Source organism: Aquila chrysaetos, chromosome Z, assembly GCF_900496995.4.
Source record: "Aquila chrysaetos chrysaetos chromosome Z, bAquChr1.4, whole genome shotgun sequence".
In the NCBI taxonomy this organism is placed as follows: Eukaryota; Metazoa; Chordata; class Aves; order Accipitriformes; family Accipitridae; genus Aquila; species Aquila chrysaetos.
This window is the reverse complement of record NC_044030.1, coordinates 17,198,552-17,224,549: the sequence shown is the minus strand read 5'-3', so window position 1 is coordinate 17,224,549 and position 25,998 is coordinate 17,198,552. Positions and strand designations below refer to the sequence as shown.

General features: G+C 52.1%; 2 protein-coding genes across 2 annotated transcripts; both read right to left on the bottom strand.

The window, feature by feature from the left end:
* Window positions 1-896: 896 nt before the first annotated feature.
* On the bottom strand, window positions 897-3,965 carry LOC115336698. Its single transcript, XM_030004100.1, has 3 exons — window positions 3,695-3,965; window positions 2,615-3,531; window positions 897-1,065 (listed from the first exon to the last, which is right to left on the bottom strand). The coding sequence occupies exons 1-3, from the start codon at window positions 3,764-3,766 to the stop codon at window positions 897-899; spliced, it is 1,158 nt and encodes a 385-aa protein (XP_029859960.1). The 5' UTR covers window positions 3,767-3,965.
* A 17,779-nt stretch (window positions 3,966-21,744) lies between these two features.
* Window positions 21,745-23,820, bottom strand: LOC115336696. The gene is made up of 3 exons (XM_030004099.1): window positions 23,622-23,820; window positions 22,545-23,456; window positions 21,745-22,185 (listed from the first exon to the last, which is right to left on the bottom strand). Exons 1-3 carry the CDS (start codon window positions 23,691-23,693, stop codon window positions 21,745-21,747), a joined length of 1,425 nt encoding a protein of 474 aa, XP_029859959.1. The 5' UTR covers window positions 23,694-23,820.
* Between the last annotated feature and the right edge of the window lie 2,178 nt (window positions 23,821-25,998).

Here is a 25,998-nt window from a genome sequence, read left to right as displayed (position 1 = left end):
ATGCCGCCGCCTGGTGATGCCAGTGCTTTCCGAGTTTGTGCCTCTGTTGTGACGGCTGCTCTAGAGAGGAGACGCTGGCTGTGACCAAGATGGGAGAAACTGAAGGAGCGTCCTCAGGATCGGGGTGATTTGAGATTCCCTGTCTGGTCTGTAATTTTTGGGTGCAACACAGAGACGTTGAAGCCGGAGCATCCATCCGTTCCTCAGCTGGCCAAGCAGAATCGAGAGCGCCGTGGAAGAAGCTCTGACTCACAAGCCTTGCCTATGCTGAGACTAGTCATTCCTGCACTCCCCAAAACACACCAAGAGGTCGTTTCCCGCGCAGTTCAGGGCACCGAGGGAGGGTGAGGATGGGTTCATGTGCAAACAGAGGACGTCGTTAAGAAAGTCCTTCCTCTGTCAGAACCAATCCCTGCCTCCTGATTTCAGGTCACCCCTCTCTGAAACCAAAGCGCCTCAGCGAGACAGGCAGGAAGCTGACAAAGCATTTCCCAGGGGGTAAACACCGGTTCACCTTGGGAAGTGCTTCTCTGCACCGCCTGTGCTGGGATGAGATCTAGGAACAGGCACGTTCTGTCTACGTGTCTGTGTTCTCACGCCTCCTGTGAATGTAGCTGGGCTCCTCGGAATGCCAAGGCACAGCCAAAGGAGGAAGGACTGTCTGTTATATAGCAGTGTTCAAAATGCAGTTTTTCGGGGAGAGAAGCAATCAGACATCTACAAAGGAGCATGCTGCTGTGATTCCTACCACCATGTAACAAGCAGCTGCGGAAACCAGCAGTAGAAAGGTCAGCTCTCTGCACCTTCTTGTGAAAGTTCTCCACAATTACACCATCACAAATCCACCGGCTATCTGTGGCCAGGAACACGGCTGTGACACTGCCTCCTCCAAGACACTAGCACGCCAGATGCGAGCACTGAAGAACTGGTGCTGTCAGCAGCTGTTGAACACGAGAAGCCTTCGAAACAGGGGAACTCATGGGATTATTCAGCCTGTTCCTTGGCCGGTCGCTGCCTTCCACACCCGGCTTCTTCACTGCTTCCAAAGACGACTGAAACCGAGCTCTGCACGCACATACACGAACCCCCGGGCACCGGCACAGACATCTCCAGCAGGACAAACCTCTACCCACCTTGGAGAGGTTCCTGCTTTGTCATGCTCTGTGGGATGCAGAGAGGAGTGCTGGAGGTGGCAAGGTTATAGCTCATCCCAACTCCTTTTATTGACAATAACAGAACTCAAGCTCAGTCGATTTTTTTTAAATTTTTTTTTAATATCAGACTAAATTTATTTTTTCATTGTTTTATCCATTTGCTCTTTTTTATGCTACTTTTGACTTCTGTACATAGTCCTTTCCTTCCTTTGATGTTTCTATCTCTTCCTTTCTTTGCACCTTCCCCTCCCTGATTGTCAGCTGAGCTATTTTCAGATCTTTTAGGGTCCTATTTTTCACCCGCCTGGTACCAGATGTGCCAACACAATAATAATTCTCATTATTTTGCCCATAACTGCCTTCTCTTTGGGCCATTTTCACAGCTGGCAAAGTTTTGGTCTTTCATCTGCAATTTTCTGACAGTAAGGTGGGTAAGGACCGAAGCAAGTGATTTCCTACGGACTGCAGTGCAACAACGAATGGCAAGCCAGACCTTTTCTCTCTCAAGCAAAGCTGCTTTGAAAGGACTGGTGAACTGCCATCACGGAAAGGCAGAGATGTTGACAAAGGATCACACTGAATGGATTTCAAAGGGGACAGGAAGCTCAGCTTGCAAAATGAGGCACAAGAATCTTTTTCCCAACAAGACCTTTGGCATCGCTTTAGCACCACTTCATGATGGCGAGCTGTCCCAGGAGAAGAGCTTTGTCAGCCCCCCACCCCGTCTGCACACCCCTCCTGCCGCCGGCGGGAGTGCTCCGGGCCGGCCGTAGGTGTGCAGCCTGCTGCGCCCAGCTGGGAGAGGAAGCCCCTGCCAAGCCCCTCAGGCACACCTGGGTTGGGGGGGACCGCTCCTTGCTGTCCCCACAGCAACACCCCACAGCGGGGTCCAGGGCTCCGAGGATGCTCCTTCCAGCCGGGCAGAGCTCAGGATGCCCTTCATGGCACTGGGACCCGGGTGGGGGCACCAGGGGATGCCAGCAGGGACCAGGCGGGTAATGCCCAGTTAGGTCCCCATCGGACCTGTGACGAAACCAGCTTCCCCTCCTGCCCGCTCTGCCCTCAGCATCTGTTGTGCCGCCGGTGCGTGGCTGCAGCAGGATTTCCTGCAGGAGGAGGCACCACCAACACTGGCCCTGGGGCTCCGGGCACCCATGGCTGTGCCCCCCAGCTGGCTGGCGGCAGCCGTGGTGGGGCACGGGGACGCCGGGAAAGGCACCAGGAGAAGGGGGAGAAAGCAGCACCCGGAGACTGTGTCAGGGAAACAGGAATTTATTTCCTTTTCCTTGAATCAAGGGTTGACAGAGCCCTGCTAGTGCCGCCGGCGGGGTGGCCTCTTGCAGGGCTGGGCAGAGTCCCGGGGCCGGAGGCCTTCCTCTTCGGGGGGCGCCAGGGCCCCCTGGGCAAGCGGTCCCTGCCCCGGCCAGGAGCGGAGGGGCTGCAGCCCTGGGCAGAGGGACTTGCCGCCGCCGCCTCCCCCGGCTCCTCCTGGGGCTGATCTTGCTCTGCAGGACAGGGCGCAGATGGGCGGCTGTCGGGACCCCCGCGGAGGGTGGCCTCTGACGTGCTGGCTTCCTCTTCCACGTCGGGGCCTGCAGCGCTGCTGGAGGAGGCCGGGTGGGGAGCGGGAGTCCACCCCGGGGAGGCCGTGGAGCTGGGGCTGGCTGCAGGGCCGTTGTCCTCCCCGCCGGCAGCGCGGGGGTCCTGCTGGCCCAGGTGCTGGCGGACCGCCCAGCCGCACAGGCGAACGGCGGCGGTGATGAGCCGGGGGACGAATGTCCGCGTGTGTTGTGACAAGGCAGTTCTGCAGCTTCTGCACCAACACCTCCTCATCCAGACCCCAGAGGCACAGGTGGGCCACAATGATCCCCTCCGCGGCAGCCACCTCCCACCACTGCTCCTCGTAGAGCACCCCGAGCTCATGTCGCACCCAGGGCAGCAGGGGCCTGATGTTATTGGGGTGGCTCTTGAAAAAGTCCGCCCAGACCGCAGGAGGGAAGCTGCCCACTTGAGCCCAGGGCACCAGCCCCGCAGGCCCCTGCTCATCCTGGTGGTCTTCAGCCATTGGCTCTCTGAGGCTTGGGACATCCAATGTCAAAAAATCATCCTCCGACCGCACTGAGAACAAGATGGCCGTCGTCCCCGACCTGCACAGGGGGCAGTTTGGCTTCTGCTGTACCCAGCGCAGTGCACAGCCTAAGCAAAACTGGTGGAGGCAAGGCGACATGTAGGCGATGTCGTCTTGATCGTCGCAGCAGATGGGGCAGCTCCACTCGCTCTCGGTGGCCATGCTCTCTGCATGCTGAGGTGAGCTGGGAAGCGCTGAGGACAAGGAGCTGCTCCCTCTTGCTGGCGCTGCAGCGGCGGCTGTCGTGCGCTGCAAAATGGAGAGAGGCCACGGTCACTCGCTGTCCCGGGGAGGGGAGGGGAGGAAGAAATGCCCAGGCCCCTCGAGAAGGACACCCTCCTGGCTCCCCAAGCCCCATCACCCGCCCCACGGCTGCTCGGGGAGGGGGGACACGTTTCCGCGCACAGCTCACCTCCGCTGCTGCAAGCGCACCCCGCGGTGCCCAGCTGCCTGAACCAGGCAGGGCTGGGGAAACACAGGGCATGGTTCTGGGATGGGCACTGAGAGCTGCCGATGGCAGCCACCAAAGCACCACCCAGCACCAGGAGAAACCTTGCTCGACCCTCCAGACCTCGCAGGCACGCTCGGCAGGAGCCCAGGCACGAGCCAGACTGGCCCAGGCTCTGCTGGTGCCCGGAGACAAGCAGCAAGGGACACGAGGTCACAGTGCATCGCCCGCTGATGTCACAGGGCCACCGCTCGGCCTTCCACGCCCACAGGTGCACAGCATCTGGAGAAAAAGAAAATAGCGTTTCTTGTTTTCATCTTCTACATTTCCCTGTTGCCCTGGCTTGGTCACCTGCAACACACGCCCATGACTGTGTGTCTCGTCCCCACTCCTGACGCCTTGCAGAGGTCTCCTGCAAGGGGGAGCCTGGCGGGAACAGTTGGCGTGGACTGCCCGCGGCTGGGTGACGTGTCCCCCAGCTGGCTGCCTTTCCCCGTGCAATGCCGGGATTTGCAGAGGGGACCTGGGTGGTTAGTGGCCAGCCCTGGGTGAGAGTCTCCCGGCCTGCTGGGTCGTGCCCCCCGCCGGCGGGGAGAAGCCTGAAGGGGGCATTGCGCTCCAGCCCCATCCACTCCCGCTGGCACTCGCCCACAGTGCCGGGTCCCTCTCCGCTTACCAAGATTGCCGTGCTTCTGGTAGCTGGTGCTCCTGGCCAACTGTTGCAACCGGTGGTCCTCAAAAGAGCTAGCAATGGAGCCTGAGCCTACATACGCAGGAAGAAGCTGTAGTTGCTGTCCCTCCAGAGTACGGTAGAAGGGCCGCAGGCGCCCTGCTCACGACTCTGGGGAGCCCAGGATCGATCACCGCATGGGCCGTGCTGTCCCATCATCTGTTCCTGCCTCTGGCTTTCATAATAATTTATAGTCATTAGTCCAAGCACTTCTTTTTTATTTCAGAAGAGCATTTTCTGTTCAAGGTTGACTGCCTAGAGAGTGAAGGGTGCTGTGTAAGTCGGCCACGTGGGTCTGGCTGTGAAAATCTCGTGAGGTGACAGCCCATATTTGCTATTCCCAACACTTCTCGTCTACGTCAATGGGAGAGGCAAACACACCCAGACATTTCAGGCCAGTCCTCTGCACAAAGTTTTTGCCCACTTGCTTTTAAAGTCAAGAGCTTTTCCTCTCTACAGCCCCATTGGATTGGGCGTGATGGGCACAAAGACACTTTGGTTCTGTTTGCAGGGCTGCACAATTTCTCTGCAATGCTTGCCCAGAAAAGTGGGTCCCCTTGTTGCTATCTAGCGGTAGGGGAATGCTAAACGCAGGAATGAGTTCTCTCTGCAATTTGTTTTTCCAACAGTTGTTTCATCTGCATGTTTACGAGGACGGTTTCTCAATCCTGAGAACGTTTCTAAAATGAGAAGGACCTATACAAAATCACAGCATCTAGGCCTCTGAATAAAGTAAATCTGCAAATTTACAAATGGTTCCCACGGTGCCAGGTGTGCAGCTATACTTGTCTTCTCCTTCCGTCTTACACCGTTTTGTTGAAAACTTGTCCTAACCGTATGAAGCCTTAAGAATTTGAAGGGTACTATGCTAGCAAGCTTCAGTCGTTAACACCTTCATTTCTGACCAAATGAAAGCCCTTTCCTGATTGTTCAAACTACGGAACTGCTTGAATAACTGAAAATGTGTATGAATTATACAAATCCTAAATTTATGTGGCGTGTTTAAAAAGAAAAAAAAATCATACTTAAAGTTCTTCAACTTTCCTTTTCCAGTATTAGCTGTATCTTCCGATACACCAACACTGTGCACTCACTGACCACATCAAAACCTTCTATTGCTCTCATCCCATTCCAAAACAATGTTGAGAATGGACAGATAATGGGAAAAGAGGTGCACAAGCAAAATTTCAGGCAAACCCATCAAAAATGTGGAGCAAACCTATCCTGGCATGGAGCTGCCGTCATCCCCCCTGTGCTGCTGTGGGCCACTGACTGGGCCACGTGAGCAAGGGCAGGTCCACCTGTTCTTCCTCTTGCTGCACGCCCAAAGCCGCTTCGCCTGCAGCTTGCAGGGAGCTGTAAAGCACTCCAGCCAGGCCCACGGCAGGGTGTTGTCTGCCTCCTTGGGTTGCTGTAGGACAATTACTGGGACGCAATCAAGTGAACTACAGCTTGAAACTGGGGTGGGAGAGAAGGGCTGGGGGTAAGCAATAGGAGAGTTTCCCTATCTCTCCTTTACCATCTTCTCAGGCATATCTCCGAGGGAGGAATCCCTGGGCACATCACAGGAGTCTGAACAACCCCACTTTCTTCAGCCTTTAAATACCTAATCTCAACCACTGCTGGCTGAGTAGGTAGTTCAGTTCATATTCAGTACAAACTGAAACGTCTAAAGCAAAGCTCCTGCTGCTTTGGTGGATGAGCCCGGTATCTCTGGTTCTCCATCAACGGGAGGGTCGGTCTGAATGCTGTCTCAGCTCTTTCGCTGCACTGACCCCCTTCAGTGCCGAGGATGGCACCGAAACTGTCACCTGGCCTGTCCCTGTGCACGGGTTGTTGTCATTCCTAAGGGCAGGATCCCTAGAAGGGTTCCGGCTCTTAGGGGAGGAAAAGGTTAAAAAAACCCCCAATCATCCATCTCCTTGGATCAGGGACTTACCTGAGCATCCTCGGGGACGAGGATCTCTCGTGCCTCTAGCAGTCGGACTGGCTGACCGTGGGTTGTCCTCCCCAGCCACCTCCTGTTAACAAGCAGGATGGGATGCGTCTGTCTACGGAGGTTGGCATTTCCAATAGGTATGTTATTTACAGAGCCCTGTAATACTCGGTTCTACTACTTGTCTCTGTCAGGTTTAAATCTCTGCAAGATGAGGCCACTCTTTTGCAACTGTGCATTTCCCTTTCCTACCTGATTCTTCACAAATTTGGAAAGTCAATTTGCAGAGAGCTTAGAACCATAGACTCATAGAATCATTCAGGTTGGAAAAGGCCTCTAAGGCTATCGAGTCCAACCACAAACCTAACACCGCCAAGTCCACCACAAAACCACGTCCCCAAGTGCCACATCTACACGTCTTTTAAATACCTCCTGGGATGGTGACTCAACCTCTTCCCTGGGCAGCCTGTTCCAGTGCTCCATAAGCCTTTTGGTGAAGAAATTCTTCCTGCCTTTTGCTCTGGTGTTCGGAGAACACAATACCACTGGGTGTCAAGGAAGCATCTCAACAGGGACAGAAAGAAGGGGGAAAGAGAGGCAGAAGAGAGAGGGAAGAGAAAGAAAAGTGAGGGGGGAAGAAAGAAGAGAAAATCGAAGGAGGAGATTTTCTCTACCCCTCCCTCCTTCCTTACTTCCTCGCTCACCTTTCCCCTCCTTCCTTTTCCCCTTCCTTCCTTCTGTTCCTTCCTTCCTTCTTTCCTTCTCCCCCCCCCCCTTCCCTCCTCTTCCTTCCTCTCCCTTCCTTCCCTCCTTCCTCCTTCTCCTCCTCCTTCCTCTTCCTTCCCTCCTTCCCTCCGCCTTCTGCCCTCCTTAAAAGGACTGGCTTCTGCCCCTCCAGCTCTACGCTCGTCACCTCAATTCTCTAAACCTCATGAGTGATTCAGCACTGGGTGGAAAGTGACTGGTGACCCTGTTTTCTGAAGAACACTCCTTCTGTGCCTGGCACAGTGAATCTACACCACTGACAACTTGCTTTTAAGAGAAAGGATTGTTCTCTGTCTGGTGGCATGTTGAGGCCGGAAGCTTTGTTTTGCCAAGCTAGCAGGAACTGGAGGAATCCCTCCATTCTGAACGATGCAACAGAACAGGTCCCAGGGAACATTATTTAAGTGCCTGTGGAGGTCAGGTAAAGTTTTGCCCAAGCAGAGCTTATGCTGGCTACCACTGTGCCGAGCAGTTTCTATGTACCTGACGGGCTAGTGCCTAATGTCACGTTGCTCAGGCACACAACCTCTCCAAAAAATTCGTTTACTCTGGCAGGGGCGGTAAATGACTGCTTTTCTTTTTCTCACTTACTTAATTGGATTCTAGTTACTCTCAGCTGTGAAAGTATTATTAGAACCTGTCCGTTAAGATTTTCCAGGAGAGGACGAACCTGTCATTCAAACCTGCAGTGCAACACATCTGTGTGCAGAAACCTAGACAGACTCCATGGATCTATGCAGAAACAGCAGGAGGCAAGAGAGATGACATTCAGGAAATAGGCAGCCCACCCGCTTTAGATACTGCAAATCCAGAAAAGTGTCAAATTTAAAGAAACGGGCCTCCTGAATGCAGGTTGTTTCGCACATTGTAGCATGGGCAGTTCAAGAACACCAGAATGACATGTATTGCTTTGAACTTCACTATTTTACACAACTTCCAAATTTTCTCCCCCTCCCAGACCAGTTTGGGAAACAATTAGTAGGAGTGATGCCATTAGTCACACGATTAGCTATGAAGAAGCAAGGTTCCCTCTCTCTTCTACTTCCAAGAGGGAGTAGAAAAAAGAAGAGAGAGGCACCTCCAACGACTAGCAAGAGCGTGCGTGACTCTCCATCTCTACATTACACAGACAGTGTTGGCCTCAGGTTGGTATCAGCCAAGCACTGGCCTGCAAGACCTTACCTGCAACAGCTGGCGAAAGGGTGATTGCTCCTCGTGGATAAATCTCTGTGTCCCAGAAGCTAGCACTTGAGTGGACAGCAGTGGGATAAAACATGGCAGCATACCTGCACAGCACTGGACGTCCAACCAATTTTTCATTCTGTTCGCTCTCGCACGCTGCTGGGAGTTCCAAGGTGGAAGTTCTCCTCTTCTGTCTGTCTGTGCCACTCCAAGTGCCTTCCATTGCTGAAACAGCAAGCGTCCTTCTGGTGGCTCCTAAGAAGGAGATTAGAAAAAAAACTGAAACCTTCCTCAGCACGTGGATGGGGAATAGATACCCGGTTGTGGGCCACATTGGCAAAGTTGGGCTACAGCCATTTCAAGTCTCAACCCAGCAACCATCTCCTTTCTGCCCTAGCAGCCTGTGTGCCTGCACAAACTGTCCTCGTAAAGTGGCATTCTGCTAGTCACCTCTTTTCCCTGGCATGCACTCCTGACATAATGATATACCTCTCCTGAGGCATTCCGGACCGGTCCTGAGGCTTCACCTTGCAAACTACAGGGAAGTGGGGAAGACACCAGGAGATACTTTGCATCCGATCACAGAAGAGCAGTTTTGCAAACTTGCCGTTTTCAAGCTGTCCGCTAAAAAGCGGCAGGGATCACCCAGACAAGTGTATTTCAGAGATTTTCACTGAAGCCCGGGGAACGACGCTAGTCTTCTGAAATGCCAGAACTGTGCATGAATACTTCCTCCTCTAAGAGAATTACTTATTCTGGCAACCACATGGTAAGGCATGAAAGAGTCTTGACCGTTTATTCATCAGTTCCACTTGCAAAACCAAATAACATTTCACAAAAAGACAACAGTCATCTCTCTTAGAATCTCTTTTTCTTCACTGACTCTCTCAGGTTAAACAAATCCACTTTAGTCCCACTCACTAGCTACCAGATACCTGAAACTCTGTCAGAGCAGCTACACATCCAAATATTAAGACACACTGTTCACTATTTAGAAAAGAAAAAAAAAAAGGAGGGGCAAATTTCTGACAGGATCTTAGAAATCTAATAACCAGTAAAACCACATTACAGACAGGCGTAAGCTACAGGCAACACACAGCATGCTGCTCAGGGAATGAACGGACACCCAAGCACACGAGTGTGTTTAGAGCTGTGAAATGTAAAAATGATACAACATGTGTATTTCACACTCAAGCTGTGGCATTCATGTGCTAATGGCAATTCCCAGACCTTGATGACAACATCAGTCCTTCCTAAGAAAAAGAAAGTGAGTTCGCAATTGTTTCATGAGGATTTGTTTGACGCGCGACAAATGACTTCCAATAGAAAACGTCATTTGGGGGGAAAAAAGCCCCGACTTCAAAAGACATTCCAATTGCTTTCATTTCAACTAGAACTTGTTTTTCACACTTTGTGAAAACTCGGTTTCAAAATGTATGAAGGACAAAGAAGGCAAGGACTGGACTGCTCAAAGAAAGAAGGAACTGTTGTTTCAAATCAGTTAGTACCGGGACCAAGCAGAAAGAAGGTGGAGCTTCTGGGTGTGGATTTGCCAAACCTTGGTGCTTCACGGCTGTGGTCGCGCACGTCATGTCTTTGGTGTCACTGCTGATCTGGGCAGTCTCTCTCTCACAGACATTTTTTCTTTTATGCTGCTGGACGTCAGGTGGATTAATGCTCCAGCACAGCTAGCTCTGTAGCGCAGACGGAATGAGAAGATGAATTGCCACGTCTCAAAGATGCTCAACCGTGTGTCCTGCTCAGCCAGAGGAAGTGAAACTCTACATTTAGTCTAAGAGCCCCATGGCACGAGCTACTGCAAGGACCTTGTGTAGGTCCCGAAAAGCAACCAGCCAAGCCCTTGAAGACAGCAGCCCATTTCTTTCTGGCTCAAACACGACTCGGTTTAAGGTGATGAACCTACATGACCAAGACAAAGCTAATGAAAGAACTAAATTTACCTCTCTCTTTAGGAGCGCTGCTAGAAGCAGAAAGGACCAAACAGCTTCCCGCCAACCAGAGCCGCTTTCATCCTAACGCGACCATTAGTGCTGGTGTTGCGACGGTAGCTTGCAAGGCACCCACAGCCAGCAAAATCATGAACTGCAGCGGTGCCTTCCCCAGCTATTGTAGCAATCACCTTTTACAACCGTGCTTTAAAAAGACATCCCCGTTTGCCAGTGGAAGCGGAAGAGAAGCAGTTTCAACAATTCCCCCTTGCCCATGCAGCGGCTCCTTGGTGCAGAGAAAACCCCAGGCTGCTCTGCGTCACAGCTGAGAGGAGCAGTCACTCCAATTTTAAAGCAGTTCAATTATCAGTTGCCAGGAACCATACCAAAGAGTTGCTGGTGAGACCATGGTATCTCCAGTGAGTAAACCAGGATTATAAACAATTCTTAACTGAAATGAGAGATTCTTCATAGCCCTCTCTCACCTAAACCATCACGTGCTCCTTTTCCCCGCCCCAGGTAGCTGATACTCCATTTTTTCTCCAAGCTGTACAAAAGTCAGTGTCCTACACAGCAGCTGGCAAAGGTTACTCCACTGTCTTTTCTCATGTGTACTGTGACATTTTGGCCATGCTTTAGCTAACAGAACTTGGCAGACTGTAGGAAAAAAATGCACCTAAAGATTAAGACTTGGAATATTTTACTGTTCGTTTCACAAGATCAGAATCTTCAGCCAAAATTCTCAGAAAACTGTTATTTTTTCCCCTTTAGACATGAGCAAAGATACAAATCCAAAGTTAATGAAGCAAAGGTATTCCAGTTCACGGTGCAAACCTAGATGAATCACAAATGCAGAAGACCTATTAATTGGGATGGTCGTTCGAGTGACGTTGAACTTTTGCCTGCTGCCTCCAGGGGAGGTATGGAGAAGGCAGAGCCAGACTCGTCCCAGCTGGAGAAAAGCAGATCTCTGGTCACCACAAAGGTGGTCAAACACCTGAACGGGCGGCCCAGAGAGGCTGTGGCGTATTCAGCCTTGCAGATATTTGAACTCAGCTGCCCAAGGCCTCGAGCAACCTGAATCAGATGCCCTCCTCTGAGAGGGGGATTAGACCAGAGACCTCCAGAGGTCCTCTCCAACCTGAATTGCTCCATCAGTTCTACCTCATACAGTCAACGAATGCATGCATCCATCAAGCTGCAATGGAGTATAACTCCATCATTGCTTTTTATCATAACATTCAGCTTTAAGCACAGGAATTTTGACTTGGCAACATTCAATGAAACGTCAGGATCCTTCAGTAAAGGTTATAAATGAATAGCTCCCGCAGGAAGGGTGTGTTCCTCCTCCCCTGCTGCCCTGTTACACGGAAAGAACCAGTCCACCAGGAACCAACCACCTGCAAGGAGTCCATGAAATAACAACGATCTTTTCAAAGCTCTCTGCTCAGGTAAATACGATGCTGGCAGATTTTGTCAGGGAATGGTAATTTTTCCAAACACCTTCAGCTACCAAGCTGCTAGAACAGAATCAACGTTGCTGAATAATTTAGTGCTGCTGAGCTATTCCATCACCCACCTCTATTATTCTCCCACTTTGACAACACTGCTCCTCCACCTGCGTAAGCCAAAACCAAACTCCCTACTTACTCTTGTGCAAACAACAGGAGCTTTGGGCTACTCAGTTCTACATATGCTATTAAAATCATTAACACATTTCTTTTCCCGGACTGTGACGCTAGTATCACTAAGCACGCATCTCTGCAAATAAAATGCTAGGACTACACAACAAGAGACAAAGCTCTGTGCTCGATTTTTGAGAAGACATCATCTGCTGTCATGGTATTCTGACTCTCCAAAACAGCCCAAAGTAGGCCAGGCCATCCAGTTGTCCTAAAAAACACCTTCCATCCATCTTTCACCAGAACATTTTCGGACTGATAGCTAGAACCAGTATAAATCCTGAATCACCAGAATTTGCTGCATGCCGTCTTTGACGGTACTTGTACACCAACTCTCCCTTCTCAGAAGCACGCTGCTCCCTTAGCCTGGCCTTCAGGTCACAGTCCTGCCACCCATTTGCTGTGCGACCTAGAAAAAAAGAGTTTGCTTCCATCGCTGTCTCCGTCCTCCCTCCCGCAAGACATGCTCCCTGACCTGACTGACGGTTTGGGGGCAGGCTGCTAGCAACCAGCAACCCACCTCTGTTCATCAGCTTTGGAGGTCTTCTGTAAACACAGTCTATTTTGTCCTGAAGGGTGCAATCTGGGTGGTTTAACGGTGTGTTTTGGGAGTGGTTTTGGCAGCACTCAGGCATTCCCACTCTGCTGGTATGGCCTCCCAAAGGAACCTCTCTGCTTCCAGCCTTGACTTGGATTCTTTTGGCTCTTTTGACTCATTAATACCCCTCGACAGAAGTCATGTGAACCCGTCGCTACACAGTTAACAGCATCTGAGGAAAAGGAAGTCAGGCTTCACTATAAATTAGTATTTCACAGACAGACGTCAAGGCCCTCTTTGGAAAAATTAATCAATCCACAACTTTTCTCAGCCTGTCTGCCTTTTGCTCATGGTTTTCAAGATCATTCGAGGGCTTTGCAGTCAAATACTTCATTTTCTCTTGACGTTTCGAAGAATGAAGCAACACGTATGCAGAAAGTACCACTGGCATACAAATCAAAAGTCACTGAACATAGTGAGATCGCTCCCGGTTTCAGACAAGTCTCAGGCCCTCTGCCGATACCAACAGATGCTGCAGTATCAGTTACGTTCTCCAAGTTGTCCTGACAGCACGAGACAGACAGACTAACAAAACACCGGGAGAGGAACCCGCACCTACCTACTGCCTCCTTTCCTGTTGAAAATGGGGTAGGCGGCCCACAAAGGAAAGGATGCTGTCAAACAGGGTTTCCAGGGACACTGTAATTGCTTTAGATTATGCAATTAAAAATCAAGAACACTCACGCCTTTGACAGAATTACTTCTTTGGCTGCTGCAAACCTACCACCAATATTTCCACAGACTTCTGGGTGGAGATAACGGCATTTAGTAGCTCTTTAGAAACATCTCCTATGGACGGCAGCATCAGGATCAGCTGTAGGCACAGCAAAGTTTTGGACAACAATGTAAGAACCTAAGGGCGCCAAACTTTTGCTCAGTCCCATAGTTTCAAACCTTCAGACTCCGATTCAGTCCTTGCTGACATCCTGAGGAAAATTGCCTTGGGCAGTCCCCAGATGCATTGTGTTTCACCTAGCGCATCCCTGAGCTGACGGAAGAGCTATGAGATGGAGGGAATCCCATCTCCATTCTGTAAATGAGGAAAGACCTTGAGAGACCTGCAGAGAGTTTCCCCAAGAGGCAGGGCAGGCAACGGATACCTGTTCTTCGTTTTCTTACGGCTTCTTCATCAGTCCACAACAGGTCCAAAGAGGAGGTACGTGTTCAGGGCCTGTCAGTTCCAAAAGCCCATCTGACGGGCCACCCTGGTTTGCTGTTTCATTTCCACTGTTAGCAGAAGCTTGGCATTTTGCTGAGATCAGCAACGGGATTTCAACAAAAAAGTTTCTCGCATGCTTCCCAGATGGGAGGACAGTGATCATGCCTTCAAGCACCGGATTTTAGAGAAAAACACCTGTTTTCACATGAAAGAAGACTTACATAGATACACAGATGAGGACAGCAGCTCTATTAATTTCACCAGTGGTAATAACTTCTGCAGGCTCCACCAGAAACACGTTGTCTGAGAAGGTAAATAAAAAGGAAATCTGCTTTTACTTTCAGGTGCCTTACTGCATATTTGCTTAAAACGTGTTTGCTTCAAAAGAGTTCCTTCAACTAGTAACTCCTGAAGGAAAGGCAATTTTCCCTCCATCATGGTTCACTGCCCCTTTTTCATCTGCCTACAGCACACAGCTTCCAGCTATTATCTCCCAGTAGACTGTCTTGCACTGCAGGTCAGGTACATTGCCTTGGAAGAAAAGTTCTTTTCTATTAATCAGTTTTTCAATGCCTGCTAATGTTCTAGGCTGCTGACATTAACAGAAGCATTGTAACGAGCTATAACGAACAGTAACGAGCTATCGCCACACTTTCACTGCACTCCGACATCACTACTGCTGTCGATTCACCTAGTGCCCTGATCACCACCATCTTTCTCTGTAGACAGCAATTTCACAGGGAAACATTTCATTCTTCTTTGACATCAAAATATACTCCCACTTTTCCTAGTCCACACTGAAAGAGTCTAATTTAGTCAGTCTGTTTTTCTTTAGTAGGCCTCTTTGCAATGAAGTCGGGCTTCGTGAATGGAGAGCTACGCTACCCACTCACTGCCTTGCAGCTTGCACGGCTACTCACAGCTACCACAGAATAAACAGAGCGAAGCTCTCCCGCCTCGTCTGCAGCGCTACAAATACCACAAAAGCAGAAAGCAATGGCAAATTGCAGACTTGGTTTCATAGCAGCAGCTTGTAGCCCTCACCTAACATCGCTTGGTTTCAGCAAAGTTCTTACAACGCGATCTCCGTTCTGACCTGATGGCGGTGACCGAGTCCTCCCAGGTTTGAGAGCGATACCATGGGCTTCAGTGGGGACGGAAATGCAGCGCAGGGCAAGGGGCTGGTTCACCTCACCCTCCCTCCAGAGCAAGGAGGGACAGAAATGGCTGGGCCAGGTAGAGCAAGTGCTCAGCACACGCACTGCTCAACAGAGGATGTACCACTTGAATTGATCCTCTTCGACTCAGCCATGGTGTTCCCAGGACAGGAGAGAGATGTTGCCCACTGCTTCCTCACGGTGGCGCGATCCCACCACAGACTGAGCTCTCCAAAGCCCTGGGAGATGGTGGCTTAAGAGAATATGGGATAAACTGTAGCACTGCATTAAAAGGTCACACGGTCAGAAGAGAGGGCTGGGCACGCCAATACCATTAAACGCACCAGCAAGACTTAGTCAGTCTGCCAAGAAACGGGGGAAGCTGGGGCACCTCCTGCAACGGGGCTCTGCACCGGGCTGGCTACCACCGGTCCCCCATAGCAATGCTGCCATGTATACCACAACCTGGAAAGCCCTGAGCTGTGCTTCTGCAAGTTTCTGACAAAGACCAAGCATGTTGTCTGGCAAGATATGCCTGAGCTACCTCAAAATTTGCTAATTCAGACACCCGTGGCAACAGAGGTGCAACAAGAAGACAGCAGCAGAGGTGAATATTCCATGTACGAACCAAGCTGCTTGCCTGGATTTTGGATTTCCCAGTTTTGCTCTTACAAGAAGATGGCTGAGCCGGCTTTAGACTGTTCTGGTCACGCCTGCGTGAGCTATGCCCGCATCTTGAATGTAACGCGATCCCGTGCTGTATCCACGTATTTTCCGTAGTTTTGGTGTACTGACGCTTACACAGCTGATTGCAGGGAGCACCAACTAAAAATTCTTGCAGCTGCCTAAGTTACTCAGAGGACAAATGCTCACATACAGTGGATCTTGGACTGGACACGGTTCAATACCGTGCGAAGGGCACAAAGCAGCTCGTGAAAAAGAAATTAGTATTCCCTCATAATATCAGAGGTGCCTCACAAGCGTGAAAAAGGGAACAGAGATAAATATGAAAGGTCGAGAAAAAATCCCAAACTCTTCACTTTCCAAGCAAAAACCTGGCAGGTTCTCAAAATATAAAAGCCATCTGCCCAGGTCCTGCAAACGCGCGTTTTGCTCACAGACAAGGCAATGAGCAATTTCTTTTAAAAATCTGTATTCTCTCCATGTTTAGGCTTCTCCTGGGACCTCACACGGTGCCAATAAAATCTTTTGCTATTCTGGACATAACGTCAGGTGTGCGCATATGCTCCAAAAGGCAAGAAGTTTATCTTCACTAAAACAAGAGTCACCACCTTACCTAAAATCTGCATGCATGGAAGAAAAAGGTTTCTCATTTGCGTTAAATAAAAGGCCCAACATTATAACTCAGGGTAGCCCTGCTGAATTTTCAGTGTACCAAAATTAATGATATACTTCAGAGCAATTTTGCATGAGCCAGTGACTCTCCTCCTTCACAGGGATATTGAAACATTCAGATACACTGGGGAATTACATTATTAAACGTGCTGCAGAGCATACTGAAAATGGAATCCTGCTGAAAGTTTCTTTTGCTTTGCACAGAAATTCTCTTTCTGACTCTTGCTAACGATCGTTGCTATTACTTCAGTCTAGATCACTTAACCATCTACTGGGGAAAAAAAAGGAAAAAGAAAGAGGGAGGAAGAAATCTCACCAGGCTGAGCAATGCCTTTGGTCAACAGAGAACGGGGACGTCAGCAGAAGTCGGCTGCCTCCTCGGGTTGTTGCTCTCAGATGGTACCACTACCCTCAAGAGGCTGCAAAAGGCCACAATCCTACTGCTTGCTCTGCCTGTGCTGGCGCGCCAGAAACCCAGCCATCACGTTGCTACCGGGAGACAGTCAGAGCATGCATGCAGTGCTGGCCTGAGAAGGTTCCCCCATCCAACAGCAGCAGCTCCTCCCTGCCCTCACCTCCCCATCAGCAGCAGAAGCAGCAAATTCACCGTCCCACAGACTTGCCTCCCCCAAGTGTCATCTCCTTCACTCCCATGCATGCAGACACTTCCCACATTTGCTTTGCAACTGTGCCAAGCTGTACCTCATTAACACCACGCAGTACGGAGATGTTCAGTCCAATTTTGAAGTCTAAGGTGAGAAACAGAGAGAATAAATTACTTGTTTAAAAACAAACAAACAAACAAACAAACAAAAAAAAGCCCACACAAAACTCACATCAACACAGATGTAGAGCATTTCAAAGGCAATCGCTGGATCACTGCATTCTCGACCACTGATGCACAGCTGCGTTTCTTCCTGTGGTGACACACTGTTGGGTGCATTCATTTTAGCTTGTCCGCCAACTAGCATCAGATTTTGCCGTCAGCCGGGCCTCCTGCGGAAGCGTACACTGCGATGAAGAACAGGCTGCCCGACAGCTACCGATGGCCAGTGGACGGCACCGCTTACAGCGAGAAGGATGTAGGGTTGCAATGTGCGTCTTCACAGCAACAACACACACCACGTTATCAAGACGTCGGAACGTGGCGGGCCCTGGCTGAGGATTTGCTGCCCTCGAGGCCGCACACCACCGGAAAGCAGACCGAACCACCGCCAGCCAGCGCTGTGGGGACAGGCGGTCCTCCAGGCACCCTCAGCACACGAAGCTGTTGCTACCACCAAAGCTGCGCTTGACCCTGGCCCCTCTGCAGGGCGCGAGTGTTAACTCATTAGCCGCACCCCGAGCTCACTGTGCACAGACAAAACTCCCGCGGCCGTCGGCGGAGGCAGCCGGCACCCCGGGCCTGAGGGGCCTGAGGAGCCTGAGGGGCCTGAGGGGCCTGAGGAGCCTGAGGAGCCGGAGGGGCCTGAGGGACCTGACGGGCCGGAGGGGCCTGAGGCACCGCGGCACCGGCCGCCCCGCCGACCGGGCCGGGGCCCGCGCGCTCCGCAGCGTCGGCCGTCCTGATTGGCCCGGGTGCCCGGGACCCCCTCTCGAGGAGAAGCGGGGAGGGACGGGACCAGCTCGCCCGCGGCTAATGGCTGCCTGCCCACAAGATGGCGCTCCCGCGCTGAGGCGCAGGGGCCCGCGGTCGAACAAAGCTGTGAGGATAGAATCATAGACGCGATTAGGTTGCGAAAGGCCCTCAACACCATGGAGTGCAACCGTAAACCTAGCGCTGCCGAGTCCACCGCCAAACCATGTCCCTAAGTGCCGCATCGGCACGTCTTTTAAATACCTTCAGGGATGGTGACTCAACCACTTCCCTGGGCAGCCTGTTCCAGTGCCTGACAACCCGTTCGGGTCAAGAAATTTTTCCTAATATCCGATCTAAACCTCCCCTGGTGCAATTTGAGGCTGTTTCCTCCTCTTGTCCTGTCACTTGTTACTTGGGAGAAGAGACCGCCCCCCACCTCGCTACAGCCTCCTTTCAGGTAGTTGTAGAGAGCGATAAGGGTCTCCCCTCAGCCTCCTTTTCTCCAGACTAAACAACCCCCGCTCCCTCAGCCGCTCCCCACAGGACTTGTGCTCCAGGCCCCTCACCAGCTTCGTTGCCCTTCTCTGGACACGCTCCAGCACCTCAATGTCTTTCCTGGAGTGAGGGGGCCCAAAACTGAACGCAGCACTCGAGGTGCGGCCTCACCAGTGCCGAGTACAGGGGGACGATCGCTTCCCTGCTCCTGCTGGCCACGCTACTTCTGATACAGGCCAGGATGCGATTGGCCTTCTTGGCCACCTGGGCACACTGCCAGGTCGTTTTTGTCCTACCTCCATCATGTTCGTTCTGTTTCTCCGGACTGGTCTTGCTAGTTTCAACCTTGCGGTTTGAATAAGGATTACCTCACTGTATGTGTCCCAACCAATGTCATGACTAACACATCACGCTAAGAAGATGGAGCTTCCATTTTGGTAAAAAAAACTATTTCCCTGAAGTTTCATATCATTTTTGCACTAGCATAAACTTTTCTTCCCGTATGAGGAACGGAAAAAGGCCCAAGGATTACGCTTCTTGCATCACGCTAGCGATACCTGCCGACAGCGGAGTTTAGGTACGAGGTTTCCCCGCGAAGAAAAGACGGCATTCAATAGCTTTGTACAGATGAATTCAGACAAACTTGTAATTACCGGTTTCCTCAGCAGTGAGGCGCGAGGAAATCCTAACAGCACTGGAGTAACGGAAGAAATTACTGCAGACCAAAACTCCTTCGCCAGGTATTCTCTCTCAGCGTCAAATCAGTCATGCTACACGCAATTAAACTATCATCCAAGACACAGCACTACAGGGACAGGAAAAAAACCCAAACCACAACCCAACAACCTTACTGCCAGTGATTCAAATTTGCCATACATCTACGACGCAGATATTCTGCCTCACATATTTGATTTTGCCACCCATTTTCACGGGCTCTACATGGTACGGTGGAAGGATGTTCCGTCCTTAATAAACTGATCTCTTTTGTGGTTTCTCAAGGATGAGGGAAGGGCACGTGCATCACACCATGGGCCTCACGCTTCCCTCTGCTGTGCAACCAAGAGAAAAGCAACGGGTGTGCAGAAACCATTTCCCTAGATCCTGATCTTCTGAAATGTTAGTGGCGGCCTAGCGGGAGTGTACCGCCCTAGCGTCAACACTGTTTATAAGAGAAATCTTATTAAAAGATTCATTTTAGGTGGATGAGACATTTTATACTAAAAAAAAATATTTAATTTTGACTTTGTACAGTTAAATAGTATTCACAGCTTAATATTCGTTGGAATATTTCGCTGTTGCCAGAACTTTCTGCTTCTCCCACTCCCCTCTTACCCAAAGTACAATGCTTATGAAACGCATAATTTTGCATTTTATCCTGGAAAAGTCTTTGCTCACTGTTTTTCCAGCAAGCTTTGATGTTTATCTGGGAAACCAGAGCTGTGGGATGGAGCACAGTGCTTCCCGTTCTTGTTTTTTTTCCACTGTGCATCTGATGGCGACTGCGGCAGCGATGGCTTGGCAAAGGCACCTGCCGGGAAGCTGGAGGGGGTCTCGGGAAGGAATTAAGAGTATGGAAACAGTGCCGCCCAGAAATAGAGGGTGGTGACTTATGCCGCCGCCTGGTGATGCCAGTGCTTTCCGAGTTTGTGCCTCTGTTGTGACGGCTGCTCTAGAGAGGAGACGCTGGCTGTGACCAGATGGGAGAAACTGAAGGAGCGTCCTCAGGATCGGGGTGATTTGAGATTCCCTGTCTGGTCTGTAATTTTTGGGTGCAACACAGAGACGTTGAAGCCGGAGCATCCATCCGTTCCTCAGCTGGCCAAGCAGAATCGAGAGCGCCGTGGAAGAAGCTCTGACTCACAAGCCTTGCCTATGCTGAGACTAGTCATTCCTGCACTCCCCAAAACACACCAAGAGGTCGTTTCCCGCGCAGTTCAGGGCACCGAGGGAGGGTGAGGATGGGTTCATGTGCAAACAGAGGACGTCGTTAAGAAAGTCCTTCCTCTGTCAGAACCAATCCCTGCCTCCTGATTTCAGGTCACCCCTCTCTGAAACCAAAGCGCCTCAGCGAGACAGGCAGGAAGCTGACAAAGCATTTCCCAGGGGGTAAACACCGGTTCACCTTGGGAAGTGCTTCTCTGCACCGCCTGTGCTGGGATGAGATCTAGGAACAGGCACGTTCTGTCTACGTGTCTGTGTTCTCACGCCTCCTGTGAATGTAGCTGGGCTCCTCGGAATGCCAAGGCACAGCCAAAGGAGGAAGGACTGTCTGTTATATAGCAGTGTTCAAAATGCAGTTTTTTCGGGGAGAGAAGCAATCAGACATCTACAAAGGAGCATGCTGCTGTGATTCCTACCACCATGTAACAAGCAGCTGCGGAAACCAGCAGTAGAAAGGTCAGCTCTCTGCACCTTCTTGTGAAAGTTCTCCACAATTACACCATCACAAAATCCACCGGCTATCTGTGGCCAGGAACACGGCTGTGACACTGCCTCCTCCAAGACACTAGCACGCCAGATGCGAGCACTGAAGAACTGGTGCTGTCAGCAGCTGTTGAACACGAGAAGCCTTCGAAACAGGGGAACTCATGGGATTATTCAGCCTGTTCCTTGGCCGGTCGCTGCCTTCCACACCCGGCTTCTTCACTGCTTCCAAAGACGACTGAAACCGAGCTCTGCACGCACATACACGAACCCCCGGGCACCGGCACAGACATCTCCAGCAGGACAAACCTCTACCCACCTTGGAGAGGTTCCTGCTTTGTCATGCTCTGTGGGATGCAGAGAGGAGTGCTGGAGGTGGCAAGGTTATAGCTCATCCCAACTCCTTTTATTGACAATAACAGAACTCAAGCTCAGTCGATTTTTTTTAAATTTTTTTTTAATATCAGACTAAATTTATTTTTTCATTGTTTTATCCATTTGCTCTTTTTTATGCTACTTTTGACTTCTGTACATAGTCCTTTCCTTCCTTTGATGTTTCTATCTCTTCCTTTCTTTGCACCTTCCCCTCCCTGATTGTCAGCTGAGCTATTTTCAGATCTTTTAGGGTCCTATTTTTCACCCGCCTGGTACCAGATGTGCCAACACAATAATAATTCTCATTATTTTGCCCATAACTGCCTTCTCTTTGGGCCATTTTCACAGCTGGCAAAGTTTTGGTCTTTCATCTGCAATTTTCTGACAGTAAGGTGGGTAAGGACCGAAGCAAGTGATTTCCTACGGACTGCAGTGCAACAACGAATGGCAAGCCAGACCTTTTCTCTCTCAAGCAAAGCTGCTTTGAAAGGACTGGTGAACTGCCATCACGGAAAGGCAGAGATGTTGACAAAGGATCACACTGAATGGATTTCAAAGGGGACAGGAAGCTCAGCTTGCAAAATGAGGCACAAGAATCTTTTTCCCAACAAGACCTTTGGCATCGCTTTAGCACCACTTCATGATGGCGAGCTGTCCCAGGAGAAGAGCTTTGTCAGCCCCCCACCCCGTCTGCACACCCCTCCTGCCGCCGGCGGGAGTGCTCCGGCCGGCCGTAGGTGTGGCAGCCTGCTGCGCCCAGCTGGGAGAGGAAGCCCCTGCCAAGCCCCTCAGGCACACCTGGGTTGGGGGGGACCGCTCCTTGCTGTCCCCACAGCAACACCCCACAGCGGGGTCCAGGGCTCCGAGGATGCTCCTTCCAGCCGGGCAGAGCTCAGGATGCCCTTCATGGCACTGGGACCGGGTGGGGGCACCAGGGGATGCCAGCAGGGACCGCGGGTAATGCCCAGTTAGGTCCCCATCGGACCTGTGACGAAACCAGCTTCCCCTCCTGCCCGCTCTGCCCTCAGCATCTGTTGTGCCGCCGGTGCGTGGCTGCAGCAGGATTTCCTGCAGGAGGAGGCACCACCAACACTGGCCCTGGGGCTCCGGGCACCCATGGCTGTGCCCCCCAGCTGGCTGGCGGCAGCCGTGGTGGGGCACGGGGACGCCGGGAAAGGCACCAGGAGAAGGGGGAGAAAGCAGCACCCGGAGACTGTGTCAGGGAAACAGGAATTTATTTCCTTTTCCTTGAATCAAGGGTTGACAGAGCCCTGCTAGTGCCGCCGGCGGGGTGGCCTCTTGCAGGGCTGGGCAGAGTCCCAGGGGCCGGAGGCCTTCCTCTTCGGGGGGCGCCAGGGCCCCCTGGGCAAGCGGTCCCTGCCCCGGCCAGGAGCGGAGGGGCTGCAGCCCTGGGCAGAGGGACTTGCCGCCGCCGCCTCCCCCGGCTCCTCCTGGGGCTGATCTTGCTCTGCAAGGACGGGCGCAGATGGGCGGCTGTCGGGACCCCCGCGGAGGGTGGCCTCTGACGTGCTGGCTTCCTCTTCCACGTCGGGGCCTGCAGCGCTGCTGGAGGAGGCCGGGTGGGGAGCGGGAGTCCACCCCGGGGAGGCCGTGGAGCTGGGGCTGGCTGCAGGGCCGTTGTCCTCCCCGCCGGCAGCGCGGGGGTCCTGCTGGCCCAGGTGCTGGCGGACCGCCCAGCCGCACAGGCGAACGGCGGCGGTGATGAGCCGGGGGACGAATGTCCGCGTGTGTTGTGACAGGCAGTTCTGCAGCTTCTGCACCAACACCTCCTCATCCAGACCCCAGAGGCACAGGTGGGCCACAATGATCCCCTCCGCGGCAGCCACCTCCCACCACTGCTCCTCATAGAGCACCCCGAGCTCATGTCGCACCCAGGGCAGCAGGGGCCTGATGTTATTGGGGTGGCTCTTGAAAAAGTCCGCCCAGACCGCAGGAGGGAAGCTGCCCACTTGAGCCCAGGGCACCAGCCCCGCAGGCCCCTGCTCATCCTGGTGGTCTTCAGCCATTGGCTCTCTGAGGCTTGGGACATCCAATGTCAAAAAATCATCCTCCGACCGCACTGAGAACAAGATGGCCGTCGTCCCCGACCTGCACAGGGGGCAGTTTGGCTTCTGCTGTACCCAGCGCAGTGCACAGCCTAAGCAAAACTGGTGGAGGCAAGGCGACATGTAGGCGATGTCGTCTTGATCGTCGCAGCAGATGGGGCAGCTCCACTCGCTCTCGGTGGCCATGCTCTCTGCATGCTGAGGTGAGCTGGGAAGCGCTGAGGACAAGGAGCTGCTCCCTCTTGCTGGCGCTGCAGCGGCGGCTGTCGTGCGCTGCAAAATGGAGAGAGGCCACGGTCACTCGCTGTCCCGGGGAGGGGAGGGGAGGAAGAAATGCCCAGGCCCCTCGAGAAGGACACCCTCCTGGCTCCCCAAGCCCCATCACCCCCGCCCCACGGCTGCTCGGGGAGGGGGGACACGTTTCCGCGCACAGCTCACCTCCGCTGCTGCAAGCGCACCCCGCGGTGCCCAGCTGCCTGAACCAGGCAGGGCTGGGGAAACACAGGGCATGGTTCTGGGATGGGCACTGAGAGCTGCCGATGGCAGCCACCAAAGCACCACCCAGCACCAGGAGAAACCTTGCTCGACCCTCCAGACCTCGCAGGCACGCTCGGCAGGAGCCCAGGCACGAGCCAGACTGGCCCAGGCTCTGCTGGTGCCCGGAGACAAGCAGCAAAGGGACACGAGGTCACAGTGCATCGCCCGCTGATGTCACAGGCCACCGCTCGGCCTTCCACGCCCACAGGTGCACAGCATCTGGAGAAAAAGAAAATAGCGTTTCTTGTTTCATCTTCTACATTTCCCTGTTGCCCTGGCTGGTCACCTGCAACACACGCCCATGACTGTGTGTCTCGTCCCCACTCCTGACGCCTTGCAGAGGTCTCCTGCAAGGGGGAGCCTGGCGGGAACAGTCGGCGTGGACTGCCCGCGGCTGGGTGACGTGTCCCCCAGCTGGCTGCCTTTCCCCGTGCAATGCCGGGATTTGCAGAGGGGACCTGGGTGGTTAGTGGCCAGCCCTGGGTGAGAGTCTCCCGGCCTGCTGGGTCGTGCCCCCCGCCGGCGGGGAGAAGCCTGAAGGGGCATTGCGCTCCAGCCCCATCCACTCCCGCTGGCACTCGCCCACAGTGCCGGGTCCCTCTCCGCTTACCAAGATTGCCGTGCTTCTGGTAGCTGGTGCTCCTGGCCAACTGTTGCACCGGTGGTCCTCAAAAGAGCTAGCAATGGAGCCTGAGCCTACATACGCAGGAAGAAGCTGTAGTTGCTGTCCCTCCAGAGTACGGTAGAAGGGCCGCAGGCGCCCTGCTCACGACTCTGGGGAGCCCAGGATCGATCACCGCATGGGCCGTGCTGTCCCATCATCTGTTCCTGCCTCTGGCTTTCATAATAATTTATAGTCATTAGTCCAAGCACTTCTTTTTTATTTCAGAAGAGCATTTTCTGTTCAAGGTTGACTGCCTAGAGAGTGAAGGGTGCTGTGTAAGTCGGCCACGTGGGTCTGGCTGTGAAAATCTCGTGAGGTGACAGCCCATATTTGCTATTCCCAACACTTCTCGTCTACGTCAATGGGAGAGGCAAACACACCCAGACATTTCAGGCCAGTCTCTGCACAAAGTTTTTGCCCACTTGCTTTTAAAGTCAAGAGCTTTTCCTCTCTACAGCCCCATTGGATTGGGCGTGATGGGCACAAAGACACTTTGGTTCTGTTTGCAGGGCTGCACAATTTCTCTGCAATGCTTGCCCAGAAAAGTGGGTCCCCTTGTTGCTATCTAGCGGTAGGGGAATGCTAAACGCAGGAATGAGTTCTCTCTGCAATTTGTTTTTCCAACAGTTGTTTCATCTGCATGTTTACGAGGACGGTTTCTCAATCCTGAGAACGTTTCTAAAATGAGAAGGACCTATACAAAATCACAGCATCTAGGCCTCTGAATAAAGTAAATCTGCAAATTTACAAATGGTTCCCACGGTGCCAGGTGTGCAGCTATACTTGTCTTCTCCTTCCGTCTTACACCGTTTTGTTGAAAACTTGTCCTAACCGTATGAAGCCTTAAGAATTTGAAGGGTACTATGCTAGCAAGCTTCAGTCGTTAACACCTTCATTTCTGACCAAATGAAAGCCCTTTCCTGATTGTTCAAACTACGGAACTGCTTGAATAACTGAAAATGTGTATGAATTATACAAATCCTAAATTTATGTGGCGTGTTTAAAAAGAAAAAAAATCATACTTAAAGTTCTTCAACTTTCCTTTCCAGTATTAGCTGTATCTTCCGATACACCAACACTGTGCACTCACTGACCACATCAAAACCTTCTATTGCTCTCATCCCATTCCAAAACAATGTTGAGAATGGACAGATAATGGGAAAAGAGGTGCACAAGCAAAATTTCAGGCAAACCCATCAAAAATGTGGAGCAAACCTATCCTGGCATGGAGCTGCCGTCATCCCCCCTGTGCTGCTGTGGGCCACTGACTGGGCCACGTGAGCAAGGGCAGGTCCACCTGTTCTTCCTCTTGCTGCACGCCCAAAGCCGCTTCGCCTGCAGCTTGCAGGGAGCTGTAAAGCACTCCAGCCAGGCCCACGGCAGGGTGTTGTCTGCCTCCTTGGGTTTGCTGTAGGACAATTACTGGGACGCAATCAAGTGAACTACAGCTTGAAACTGGGGTGGGAGAGAAGGGCTGGGGGTAAGCAATAGGAGAGTTTCCCTATCTCTCCTTTACCATCTTCTCAGGCATATCTCCGAGGGAGGAATCCCTGGGCACATCACAGGAGTCTGAACAACCCCACTTTCTTCAGCCTTTAAATACCTAATCTCAAC

What these genes read in the sequence shown, in the direction of transcription:
- LOC115336696 (XM_030004099.1), bottom strand. Translation starts at nt 23,693, where the DNA reads ATGCCCTGTGTTTCCCCAGCCCTGCCTGGTTCAGGCAGCTGGGCACCG. An exon ending in GTGCGCTTGCAGCAGCGGAG is followed by an intron (nt 23,457 to 23,621) that starts GTGAGCTGTGCG and finishes TCCATTTTGCAG; the next exon opens with CGCACGACAGCCGCCGCTGC. An exon ending in AGCCGGGGGAGGCGGCGGCG is followed by an intron (nt 22,186 to 22,544) that starts GCAAGTCCCTCT and finishes CTCCTCCTGCAG; the next exon opens with GAAATCCTGCTGCAGCCACG.
- LOC115336698 (XM_030004100.1), bottom strand. Translation starts at nt 3,766, where the DNA reads ATGCCCTGTGTTTCCCCAGCCCTGCCTGGTTCAGGCAGCTGGGCACCG. An exon ending in GTGCGCTTGCAGCAGCGGAG is followed by an intron (nt 3,532 to 3,694) that starts GTGAGCTGTGCG and finishes TCCATTTTGCAG; the next exon opens with CGCACGACAGCCGCCGCTGC. An exon ending in GGGGGAGGCGGCGGCGGCAA is followed by an intron (nt 1,066 to 2,614) that starts GTCCCTCTGCCC and finishes ATGTGCGTGCAG; the next exon opens with AGCTCGGTTTCAGTCGTCTT.